Source organism: Dreissena polymorpha, chromosome 1, assembly GCF_020536995.1.
Source record: "Dreissena polymorpha isolate Duluth1 chromosome 1, UMN_Dpol_1.0, whole genome shotgun sequence".
Taxonomy (NCBI): Eukaryota; Metazoa; Mollusca; class Bivalvia; order Myida; family Dreissenidae; genus Dreissena; species Dreissena polymorpha.
In genome coordinates, this window is record NC_068355.1 from 70,942,690 (window position 1) to 70,955,546 (window position 12,857).

General features: G+C 38.6%; 1 protein-coding gene across 1 annotated transcript; it reads right to left on the minus strand.

Annotated features, from left to right (window-relative positions):
* Positions 1-332: 332 nt before the first annotated feature.
* LOC127834486 (lysozyme-like) lies at positions 333-6,023 on the minus strand. The gene is made up of 5 exons (XM_052360354.1): positions 5,852-6,023; positions 5,328-5,449; positions 1,949-2,089; positions 1,156-1,267; positions 333-585 (listed from the first exon to the last, which is right to left on the minus strand). Exons 1-5 carry the CDS (start codon positions 5,961-5,963, stop codon positions 377-379), a joined length of 696 nt encoding a protein of 231 aa, XP_052216314.1. The 5' UTR covers positions 5,964-6,023; the 3' UTR covers positions 333-376.
* Positions 6,024-12,857: the final 6,834 nt, after the last annotated feature.

Sequence of the window (12,857 nt, forward strand, 5' to 3'; positions counted from 1 at the left end):
ATTGATTAATGTGTTATGTTTTTTTACAATTTTATGAAAACATTTAAAACCGATTAATAAACAACAACTTTTAAAGATTGAACACCTTTGTATATGATGCACTGGCATAATTGCTTATACTAAACGTATACCATGGTGCGTTTTACTAAATAAAAGAACAGCAAATAAAAACTGATAATATATCTTTCTTAAAAATTACGTTAGATATCTGTAAATAATCTTCAAAAATATTCGGACACTGCGTAATATACTAGGTAAATTAAATGTTATGTATCATAATCATCGTTAAATCTAAAGCTGTTATTAAAATAAGATTCAATAGAAAAGCAATATTCTTTTGACATTTTTTAATTTTATTACAAGCAAAAAGCCAATGTTAATGGACACCGGAGCATCCGGTATGCCTCTGGACCTCATGCCAGTAGCCGAGGGTAGACGAGGAGTGACAGCCCCGGGGTCCTCCGTTATGCTCCCGGGCGTACGACTCGCATGTGGCCGCGCAGCCGTACGTTGAGGCGTAGCGCTTCATGTAGTTCTGTACACACTGGGAGGCGCAGTGGAGGTCATCTGCACAAGCTTTCCAACCTTGACAAAAAAAAACGAAATTCTATTTAAAAAAAATAACAATGTATACTAGTACGGATCGACTGAACATGTGTTGTTTTACTTATTACCAGCAGACGTCATATTTCAACACAGCCATGACAGATAACTGATGCGACAATTATTTACATTCGTCAAGCATTACCGCCCCTAAAACAATAAAATAGTAGTCTCCGTCTTAACATCAAATATGTCCTGGTTATATCGCTGAACTAGATTTGGCAATTATTTGTATAACAGTATTATTGTTAAGGTAACAGAGCAATTATTTCCCTTAAGGAGAACCGTGATAAGTTTTTCACTATTTGCTGGCACTGTTGTAGTAATGCGACTAAACATGTATCGTGAAATAAATGTATGAAATACATAAAGAATGAGTGCCATTCATGTTTGCGATATCTCTGTTAGATAAAGTGACAAACAATTTACTGTGCGTTCAGCTGTTCATTCATCCATTTACACATGGGGCGTGTTACCGAAAAACTAAAAAAAGTCAACTGTGAACAAACAATTACATTCTAAAGAGAGGAACTCTGTGAAATAAAGACATACTTGCACCGGGTCTTCCGCAATCCGTCCAATAATCATTTTTGATTTGGAAGTAGCCGCAGGAATCGGAATTCACGTCAAAGTGGCAACCGATGGGTCGGCAGCCAGATTCTTGCTGTAGAATATTTATTTTTACTTAAATGTGTTACGAACTATATTTGTTTTATTTAAAACTGTTATAAACTATGTAAAGTAGTAATATAAGTGGTGGAGCTGGTGGTGGGGACGGTGTTTGTGGTGATGGTGGTGGTGAAGGTGTGGGTGGTTTTGGTTGTGATGGTGGTGTTGGTTGTGTTGATGGTGGTGTTGATGGTGGTGGTGGTGATGGTGGTGGTGGGGTGGTGGTAGTGGTGGTGGTGGTGGGGGAGTTGGTAGTTGTGGTGGTGGTAGTGTTGTTGTTGTTGGTGGTGATAATGGTGGTGGGGTGGCGGTGCGTTGGCGGCGGCAAAGGTGGCGCTGGTGGGGTTGGGGTGTGGCTTGTAATGGTGGTGGTGGTGGTGGTGGTATTGGTTGTGATGGTGCTGGTGGCAATGGTGGTTGAGGTGGTGGTAGTTGTGGGGGTGGTAATGGTGGTGATGGAAGTGGTATATTGGTATTGGTAGTATTGATGGAGCTGGTATTGGTGTTGATGGTGGTATTGGTGGGGCGGCTGTTGTAGCATCAGTAGTAGTATTAGTAGTAGCTGTTGTTTTTTTATTTTTTTTGATGTTGTTTCTGTCCTCCATACCTCCTTATTATTCAAGATATATAATTATTATACGTTTAAATCATGGTGGCCAAAATGAACGGTACCGACCTGACAGATGCACTCCAGGCACTGCTGGGAGACAAGTCCAGTGGCGAAAGTGTGACTACCGGTCGAGCCCCCGCCCCCGCTTCCCGCACTGCATGAACTTGCGGCGGACGCTGTAAGGAATTCGGAGGCAACCCACACGCGCTGCGAAAAAATACTCGTACTTTAAGAAAGCTAGTTATTGTCCAGATGCTTCCACTTTATCGGTGTATTGTGATGTACATTCCTTTGTCAGTACAAGCGTTTTAGAAAATAAATATCAGCGGACAGGCTTGATGTTGCGTACTTTATAACGCTTAGTCAACACATGTTCTATTTATCTGACGGCAAGTAACTTAAAGAGTACTTGCTTGTGCTTTTTGTGATTTTGCCAATTTTTTTAAAGCATGCTCATACAAATGTAATCATTCCGTTTTGTATATAAACAAGATATGTGTTTGTCAGAAACTCTTTGTCCCCTACTGCGCCACTTGAAGCTATATATTTGACCTTTGACCTTGAAGAATGATATTGACCTTGACCTTTCACCACTCAAAATGTGCAGCTTCATGAGATACACATGCATGCCAAATATGACGTTGCTATCTTTAATATTGCAAAAGGTATTACAAAATGTGAAAGTAGGAGCAAACAAACACACAAACAATCAACAAACCAACAGACAGGGCAAAAACAATAGTGGTGGGGACATAGAAACGCACTAATCACGTGCGTTTTAACGAACCTTCAGGTTTTCTGACAAACGACGAGACTAGCGTTTGATTTAATACAGTAATGGTTATGGTAAAACCATATCATATTTAATGAAAATTTTAAATCAATTGAAGTTTAAACATTCATCTGAAGTTCTTTAATACTGTGGACCCTGTTGACCGTTTTTTTCTACAAATTCAACGGAGCAATATAGCAAACTTTACACAAAAGTTGAACAATGATTTTGTTCGTAATAAAATGATTGATTGTTGACTCAAACACAATACTTTTGAAATGTAATAAATAAATGTGAATATCTTAACCTAGAACCACAAGTAAGTCAATGCTCAGTGGTTAAATATAAAAGAACGGTTCAAACATAAAATAGCTTTTATATATGTGTAGGAGGTTAAGATAGCACGAATACAAGTAGTAAATTGGATAATTGTATAACGACGCTGACCAAATATCGACGGGCATCATACAAAACTTATCAACACATGATACATGCTTATTAAAACTGGGGTATACAACTCTTCCGCGCGCAAAAACAATAAGACATAAAAAGTCTTATCGTGTAAATGTTACTTAATCAATTCTTGAGTTTAATTCAGTCAATACAGGCTCATCCAAAATTACATTTTATTTGGTTGCGTAAAAGTTGCCCCCCCCCATATAATAATACGAGTCGAGTACTATGCGGGAGCTGGAATGCCTATAAAGAGGCATGAAAAGGTTCAGTGGAAAATTTTCAATAAAGTAACAAGATACTGTTAAGTTTGTCGTTAAACGTTTCAACGTCGAAGTCAATTTTTGAAGTGTATTTTACGCCTGCTTCCAATTCTTAGTTTATGATATTAAAATACATTAAAAACATTTGAGCCGCTTATGGTTAAATTATTGTAATGAATGTGATACATTTAAGATCTTAATATAAACATAAAGGATAACCATACAACCAAACTGTATATGCTTGAAAAACATATTGTTGATTTTGTTGTATCACATATTTAATGGGGACGAAATGATTTGTATCGCTTTAAAATTAAACATAGTATGTGTGATATAATTGTCTTCAGTTAATGCGTATTGTCTTGAACGGAAGAGAACAGATCTTATTAATGTTGCCCATGTCACTTAATACATAATTAATATATTATGACAACTGCTAAGCATAAAGTTCACAGATAATAATATACAAAACTGATCGAAAAAACGACGTAATTATTTGGAAGGTGTTTAGAATGTGAACAAATGAATTTCTCCGGGATAGGGTCGTTTAATTAATCAGTGTCCGCGGCATTTCATTATTTACATTTATTGAATGAGCCTTGTGGTATTTCTGGTTGTTAACATTTCTGTTACGGAAAAAAATGCATTAATTGTTGATTTTTTTTTAGCGATAGTAAGCATGAATGCACAACATGTATATTTTTTAATTTTAAGAAGTAAATATACTTTTTTAAGGTAATTTTGCCTATATTGGGCACATTTGTATGCAGAGCTCTAAATCACGCATTAATAAGTGGAAATTCATCCGTAACTAACTCAAACACAAGGTATAACCTGCATCCCAAACGGTGATAAACCTAGACAATTTTTACAGAATTGGCGGCCAATAACGTTACCAAATACTGTATACAAAATCGGTTTTGGATGCATCGCAAACAGGTTGAAACTTTATAATGATGAAATTATAAGCAACGACCAAGCAGGTTTTTCAAAAAGGTAGGTTAATATAAGAGAACACCAGACTAATTTACGATATACTTAATTACACCGATCAACACGATATACCTGAACTGCTGCTTTTAAAAGATTTTGAAAAGGCCTTTTATTCTTTGTCATGGACATTTGTTAATCGAACGCTAGTGTGGATTAATTTTGGTCCGGACATATTAAAATGGTTTAATGTCTTGTATAAGGACGGAGAATATGCGGTCACGCAATGTGGGGTTTTATTAGATTTTTTCCTATACAACGTGGTTGCAGACAAGGAGATCCACTCGGTTGTAAGGTTTTCATACATTGCGCGGGAAATGTTCTCAATTAAATTAAGATCAAATACTAAGATTAAGGGAATTAAAATCGATGATATTATATACAAAATGTCACAATTTGCCAACGACACTTCAGTACTTCTGGATGGCTCTGCAGATTCACTCAATGAAACTTATGATTTACATACTTATGTTGAGCGAATAAAATGTTTTGTAATATGAATATGTAACTTGTAAACTATGTAAAGTATGGAGTGGGATGCCCTCGATCCATCACATACCCATTGACGAGGACAATAAAATATGTCGAACGGAAAAAATAAAAAATAAGTAAATGTAGTTATAAAGAAGTATGAAAAAATGTTAACTGAATATATGTGCCGTCACAGTAATAAGCTTTACATTGTATTAAATGCGTATTACACGTATTTAAACGGAGCAATAGCGTTTGACAAAATTACATATCTGTCATGAATTGTTCCATATGTCTTTACAGGATTGTACAAGTAAATATTTTATCAAGACGTAAATGTAATACTTATTTATAGATAATATATCCACAATGACCGCTGTAAATATGTGCCGATAGCAGTAAAAACTATACATCAGTTAGCACTACACTTGCTGATAATGCTTTACGAAAAATTAACCTATTCCATTGCCACATCAATATTCTTAGTTATACTCACAGCGTGTCCATGGACGTTCTGCAGTTCGTACCAAATGTGTCCATCCACCGTGAGTACACCCCCATTGAAAATGTAGCATTCACCTTGACCCACGGTGGCTACCACATGGCCTGACAGGCCCGCTGCACACGAGAGTTTTGCATGAGTTGAAGAGTAAACCGAGTTTGAACATAATTATGAACCGGGGAATAAATGTAAAAGTTTGAATAGGATAAAATTGAGAACTTGCAGATTTTAACTTAAGACAGCAATTTATACATCAACTTACTAGTTGTTTTTCGATATTCATATTTACTTGTGCGAATCAAAGGGGCGACATATTATCATGAGTTCATTTTTCTTAAAAATTCTATATTCACCTCAGACATTTGTTATTTACCTATAGTTTTTATTATTATCAATATATATTACAACGCATTACAAACCATACCGAAAAACTTACAAAAACAATGAGAGTTATTCCACACTTTTTACTTATATGTTTCTTTATTTTACTCTTAGAAAAATAGCAAAATAAGTGTTACCTTTGTCCCTGACGCTAACGGCGCTGGAAGTCACGCACATGCACGTGCCGGTGGCAGGTGCCGCCGTTACAATGGCTACAGAGGAGGCCGCCAAAACTGCAAGGAACATCATGTTGTCGTCTGTCGACCTTCTTCCAACAAGTCCGATCCAAAAATGTCGGAAAAGTGTGTTAGAGATAACCTTATTCGATTTGGTAGACAAATAAAGAAAGATTTTAGAACATGACCTTTTTGTGGAAAACGGCCGTTTATAAGGCGTACCGTGAGGTTCTTAATTCAAGTATTCATCCTGAGATTAATTTCTTCCTCAGTAAGATGTATTTATTACTTTTGAAGATTTAGTTCTTACGTAAGAATATTTAGTTATTTATAAAGCGCGTCGGACGCAATGTGGCAGTGCGTCTTTTATCGCAAGATCGCCTTAACTCACGCGATTAACACAATCGCAAGCCCTTCGATCGGGAGACAAACATCCACCATAAAGTCAACGTGCAAAAAGAGTGAATTGAACCTGGTCCGAAGTACTGCGAGCAATGAGATGTACAAATATGATAAAAAGTAGCATCAGAACAAATTCAATGAATTAATTTTATTTTGATCGTAAATGTAGGATCCACTGCTTGTATGCTAATTTCACAATTTATTTTCGATCCTTTAATGAAAATGGAAAAAATATTTTCATCTACAAATGATATGCATTTAAATGTAAAATATATGCTGAACCTATTGCATCTGGACTTGTTATGCTCGTGAGGTTTGGGGCTGTTCGAACGCGAAGAATATTGAAAAAAGTGCCAAGGAAGTTTTTCAGCAATGTACTGGGGACATTAACATATCTCGCTATATAAAGATTTCCACGGAATACCGTTAGTTCCATCGTGGTTACATATAAAAATTCAGAGGGCGACAATGCGATAGTGCGATAGTACGATTGCGACAAATTCGATAGTACGATGACGACAACGCAATAGTATGATGGCGACTATGTGAAAGTACGATGGCGATAATGCGACAATGCGATATAACGATGGCGACAATTCGATAGTACGATGCCGACAATGCGAAAGTGCGATAATCCGATGACGACAGTGCGAAAATACGATGGCGACAGTGCGAGAGTACAATGGCGACATTGCGATAATACGATGACGACATTGCGACATTACGATGGCGACAACGCGATGATTAGATGGCGAAAGTGCGTTATGACTATCGCATTGTCGTCATCGTACTAGCACGTTGTCGCATTGTCGCCATCGTGCTATCGCATTGTCGCCATCATACTATCGCATTGTCGCATTGTCGCCATTGTACTTTCGCATTGTCGCCATCGTACTATCGCATTGTCGTCATCGTACTATCGCAGTATCGCATTGTCGCCCTCTTGATTTTAATGAGTAATCACGATGACCTAACGGTATTCCGTAGAATTCAGACTATTTCATAACGTTGTAAACTACAATATTAACTAGGGCACTTTTATCTTTGTTTCACGAGGTAAAAGATAAGTGCAATATGACGTTATCATTATTTATCAAAGGTCATAGATATGGTTTAAAATTATCAACATTGCCTTCAGGATAAGGTAAAGATGCCGGGACCTAGACCCAAAGTTTGCAATGAGTTCGATTTTTTTTTATGAATTTGATTTATTTTAGTGAAATATTTTTTCCAAATAAAGTTCAACTTGTCTGTGACATTTCTAATAATACACGTTTATACCTTATAATGACGACTAGGCCAACATAATGTATGCTTGAGAAACAGATGGTAGCCTTTTGTTAATAGCAACGATTTGTAGCATAAATCAATCTTAAATCAATCGTAAGATGCAATCGTGAAATTGTCGACGTATAACGATTTTACGAAGTAAAATTACAATGGTAGTGGAGCGTAACGCTGATGGTCAAATCTGGAATAGTCAGAATTTCTTTATAGCATATGTACAAGAACAGCAAATACTGCTTAGTAATAAAATAATTCGTGTCGCTAAGGGTAAATGTATAGTAAATTTCGGAATTATTAATAGAACATGTGCTAGAACAACAAATATTCCTTAGAGTTTAAAAACATTCGCCGTTTTATACGAAATACCGTTAGAGCCATCGTGGTTACACATTAAAATCCAGAGGGCGACAATTCGATAATGCGATTGTATGATGGTACGATGGCGACAATGCGATAGTACGATGGCGACAACGCGATAGAACGATGGCGACAATGCGATAGCACGATGGCGACAGTGCGATAATACGATGGCGACAGTGCGATAGTACGATAGCCACAATGCGACAGTGCGATAGTACTATGACGACAGTGCGACAATACGATGGCGACAGAGCGATAGTTCGATGGCGACAATACGACGCTGCGATAGTACGATAAAACGATGACGACATTGCGACAATACGACGGCGACAGTGCGATAGTACGATGGCGGCAATGCGATAATACGATGACGACAGTACGACGACGTGATAGTGCGATGGCGTCAATGCGATAGTACGATGGCGACAATTCGATGATACGATGGCGACAGTACGATATGTCTATCGCATTGTCGCCATCGTACTATCGCGGTATCGCATTGTCGCCATAGTACTTTCGCGTTGTCGCCATCGTACTGTCACGTTGTCGCATTGTCGCTATCGTACTATCGCATTGTTGTCATCGTACTATCGCTTCCTCGCCATCGAACAATCGCACTATCGAATTGTCGCCCTCTGGATTTTAATGTGTAACCACGATGACCCTAACGGTATTCCGTTCTTATTTTACAATACTGGTTTATAGGCTCATTGCGCTACTCAGATAAACTTCTGCTTAATACGGAATTCGGATAATGCCAAGTTGAGTGTCGCGTGTCAACGTTCGAGGTCGACACACGACATTCATGCGACATTCTCTCGACGCTCAATACGACGCGCGACAATCATGCGACAGTCAATATTTGAGTGTCGCATATCGCGCTGGGTTTTAGAAAAAGAAAAAAAAATTCGCAGAAAATCTTGACTGTCAACTGAATTGTCGCGCGTCGTATTGAGCGTCGAGAGAATGTCGCTTGACTGTCGCGAGAATGTCGCGTGTCGACCTTCGAGCGCGACACTCAACATTCTCTCGACATTCTCTTGACGCACGATACGACGCGCGACATTCAATATGATATTTCGCGAGAATGCCGCCTGTCGACCTAAACATCACACGACATTCTCTCGACGCACGACATTCTCTCGACGCTCAATACGATTTATCGAGCCAATATCGCGCAATTGTCGCTTGTCGACCTAAAAAAAACCTAGGTCGACACACGACATTCTCTCGACGCTCAATACGACGCGCGACAATCATGCGACAATCATGCGACAATCATGTCGTGTGTCGACCTTTGAGCGCGACACTCGACACTCTCTCGACATTCTCTCGACGCACGACATATAAGTCGACAGGCAATATGATAAATCGCGAGAATGTCGCCTGTCCACCTAAAAATCTCTCGGCATTCTCTCGACGCACGACATCCTCTCGACGCTCAATACGATATATCGAGCCAATATCGCGCAATTGTCGCTTGTCGACCTAAAAACCCCTAGGTCGACACACGACATTCTTTCGACGCTCAATACGATATATCGAGCCAATATCGCGCAATTGTCGCTTGTCGACCGGTGTGGGAGTAATTTTTTCATCTGCAAGCAAGGTGTTATAGTAAACTTTTTCAGCTTAAGTAAAAATAGCGGCATCTAGTAGCAGCAATAACAGCAGCAGCTACAGTAGCAGCAGCAGTAGCAGCAGCGGTAGCAGCAGCAGTAGCAGCAGTAGCTGTAGCAAGAGTTGTGTCCCCTGACCAGCAGGGACGTGTTTTTGTGACTCGTGCATTTCTTTACAAGTTTGTGAATATGGGAATAAATATTGTTCTTTGGAGAGCGCGTATTTGCTGTTTTAGTCAGCCGAAGAAGTCGGTTTATCGGATTAAAGCGCTTGTGATACCTAAAGGTGTTAAATGTAGGTTTTTAACCAGTTTTCGCCTTGACACGTGCATTGCCGCCATTATTCTCACATGTGGCGACGTAGAATCCGAACCGGGTCCCCCAAAGGAAGTCGGAACTAGACGCAAAACGCAGCATTCCGGTCAAGATGACGCTCTAGGGCAGATAGACAGGTCAATACCTAACCGTCCCGTGACTAGAGCGCAGACACCGTCCGGGGCTACTCCGGAAATTGACTCTCGGTCCCCGAACAACAACCGAACAACGTTTTACCCTAAACAAAGGAGAATATCAACATATTCGACTCCGATAACCTCTCACCTTATTTCCCAAGAACGGATACAAGAACCCAACACGATCGCAAGAGAAGAAAGCAGGTCAGTCAATAATATCGAAATCCTAGAAATGCTTTCGGCAATAAGGAACGACATGAATAAACAACATCATAAAGTCTCAACTGAATTTACAAACATTGATTCAAAAATGGATAAAATCATGTCGACGATCAGTGATCTTAAATCTGACAACGAACGCCTTAAACAGGATAACATTGATTTAAAACAACCAGTTACCGACATGCAACAAAAACTGGATATTACAGAAAACAAATCACGACGCAATAATCTTAAATTTCATGGTATACCAGGAACTATCAACGAACAATGGGACACTACAGAACAGAAACTGAGGGAATTTATGAAAAACACGCTAGGACTCGAGCATGCAGAAAATATAGACAACGATAGAGCACACAGAGTGGAATCTCGCAATAAAACAGAATGCACGATTATAGCTCGCTTTACCAGATTCAAGAACTGTCAATCTATCTTCAATAAAGCGAAAACTACCCTGAACTCAAACTCATCTTTTTCTGTGCAACAAGATTTTTCTGATCGAGTCAAGCGTCACAGGCATACGTTGGGCGAACGGATGATCACTGAGCGAAAAAATGGCAACTACGCATCCATAAGATTCGACAAACTGTACATAAACAATGATATTTACAAATTTAATGACACTACACAATGTGTTGAACGCATCGCTTCACGCAGGAGTTTTCAACCACGTGCAAGCACGTGGGTACAACGATAACAATAGCATCACGGACGAAAGACGATTCGCTGACTTCCGAAGCGAAATACCACATGGACCACCTGTCACCGATGACAACCCTTCTCAATTGGTCACCGAGGATTACCAAAGTTTTTCCGATCATCGTTCGGACACCTCCGAGGATAACGACACACCGAGCCAATCACTCATTGCATAGGAAGTGGGCCAAGGCCAACATATAAACGCTTGTGAACACCGCAGCATATTCACGTGGAACATTGCTGGTCTAAAGAAACATCAAGACAATAGCGAATTAAGATCATATTTACAAACGTTTGACATAATAAACTTGTGTGAAACATGGGGCAACATTCAATGTGAATTTAATAATTTTTTAGATGGATTTACTTGTTATGATTATGTCAGAAAACGTAAACCAAATGCTTTACGGAATAGTGGTGGTATTAGTGCCTTTAACATAATAAGTTAGAATCACTTAATTTTATACAAAGGGTATATTGCGATTTTGTTGATTGTGTTGTAATTCACTTTTGTTTCTCAAAATGTTATGAGATGAGCGATGATTTTATGTGCTTTACCTATGTATCTCACGAGGGTTCGACGATTTACAACAATACCGAGTATTGCGATTATTCTAACGGTATTACCAAAATTTATGATGACCTAGAAAAAATTAGGGTTGATTATCCCGACAAATCTCTGTTTCTGTCTGGTGATTTCAATAGCAGAACGAAAGATTATCTCGATTTTATACCATGTGATAATTTTAAATACATCTACGGTGAAATCGATTATAACGGTAGCACATACAAAATACCTAGGCAAAATAAAGATACTATTGGAAATAACTTTGGCCGCTCTCTAGTAAATCTTTGTTGCATTTTTGATATCCATATTCTTAAAGGCCGATTCGAATCCGATAAAAATGGCGAATTCACTTGTTTCTCAAATGACGGATCAAGCGTAGTCGACTACATGATAGCGTCACCAGAACTTTTTAATACACATTTGAACGATTTTAGAATATTAGATAGAGATGATTCCGATCATTTCCCGATACCATGTACCTTTGAATTGAAATCCGTCGTACCCGCAACAACGCCTCAAACGCATCATACGTCAAGTACCACGAACCCGTTACCCCGATTTAAATTGCGTGATACTTAAATGCAGGACTTTATATTAACATTTAAGAATAACCTCCAGTCAAACAGTACACTGATTTCAAATTATATTAACATTGATATTAACGAAGCAATAAAACAAATCAAAGCATTATATGCAACAGCTGGAAAGCACATGCAAGTACGATCATTCCGCTATAACCCAACGCAGCCCGAGTGGTGGGACTCTGAGTGCAATGATAAAAAGCGAGCTAAATACACGGCGTTACGTCAATTTAGAAAATCGACGAATCGCAAGCTGGCTTCCGATATGGGTACTCCACGGTTGATAACATTTTTTGCCTCCAAGCTATGATACAAAAGTACCTATCTAAAAAGAAAGGCAGATTCTAGTGTCATTACGTTGATTTTAAGAAAGCTTTTGACTCTATCAACCATTTTAAATTGTTTAAATGTCTTGAAAGGAAAGGCTTACATGGGAAATTTATGAATGTTTTAAAAGCTATGTATACAAACTTAAAATCATGTGTAAAATTGCAAAGGAAATCTATATGCTCAAACGATAATAACACACAATCAGTTGAGCACGCTGTTACCAATTGGTTCTCTTGTAACATCGGCAACAGACAAGGAGATAAAACAAGTTCGACAATATTTACCCTCTTTATTGACGAGTTATCTGCCTTTCTGCGTGAAAACTGTTGATCGGGTATTTTTGTTACAAATCAAATTCCCGAAATTATTTGTTTAATGTTTGCTGATGATATCGCAAATAGCGCGGAAACAAAACAAAAATTACAAGAGCAAATCAATTTAATAGAG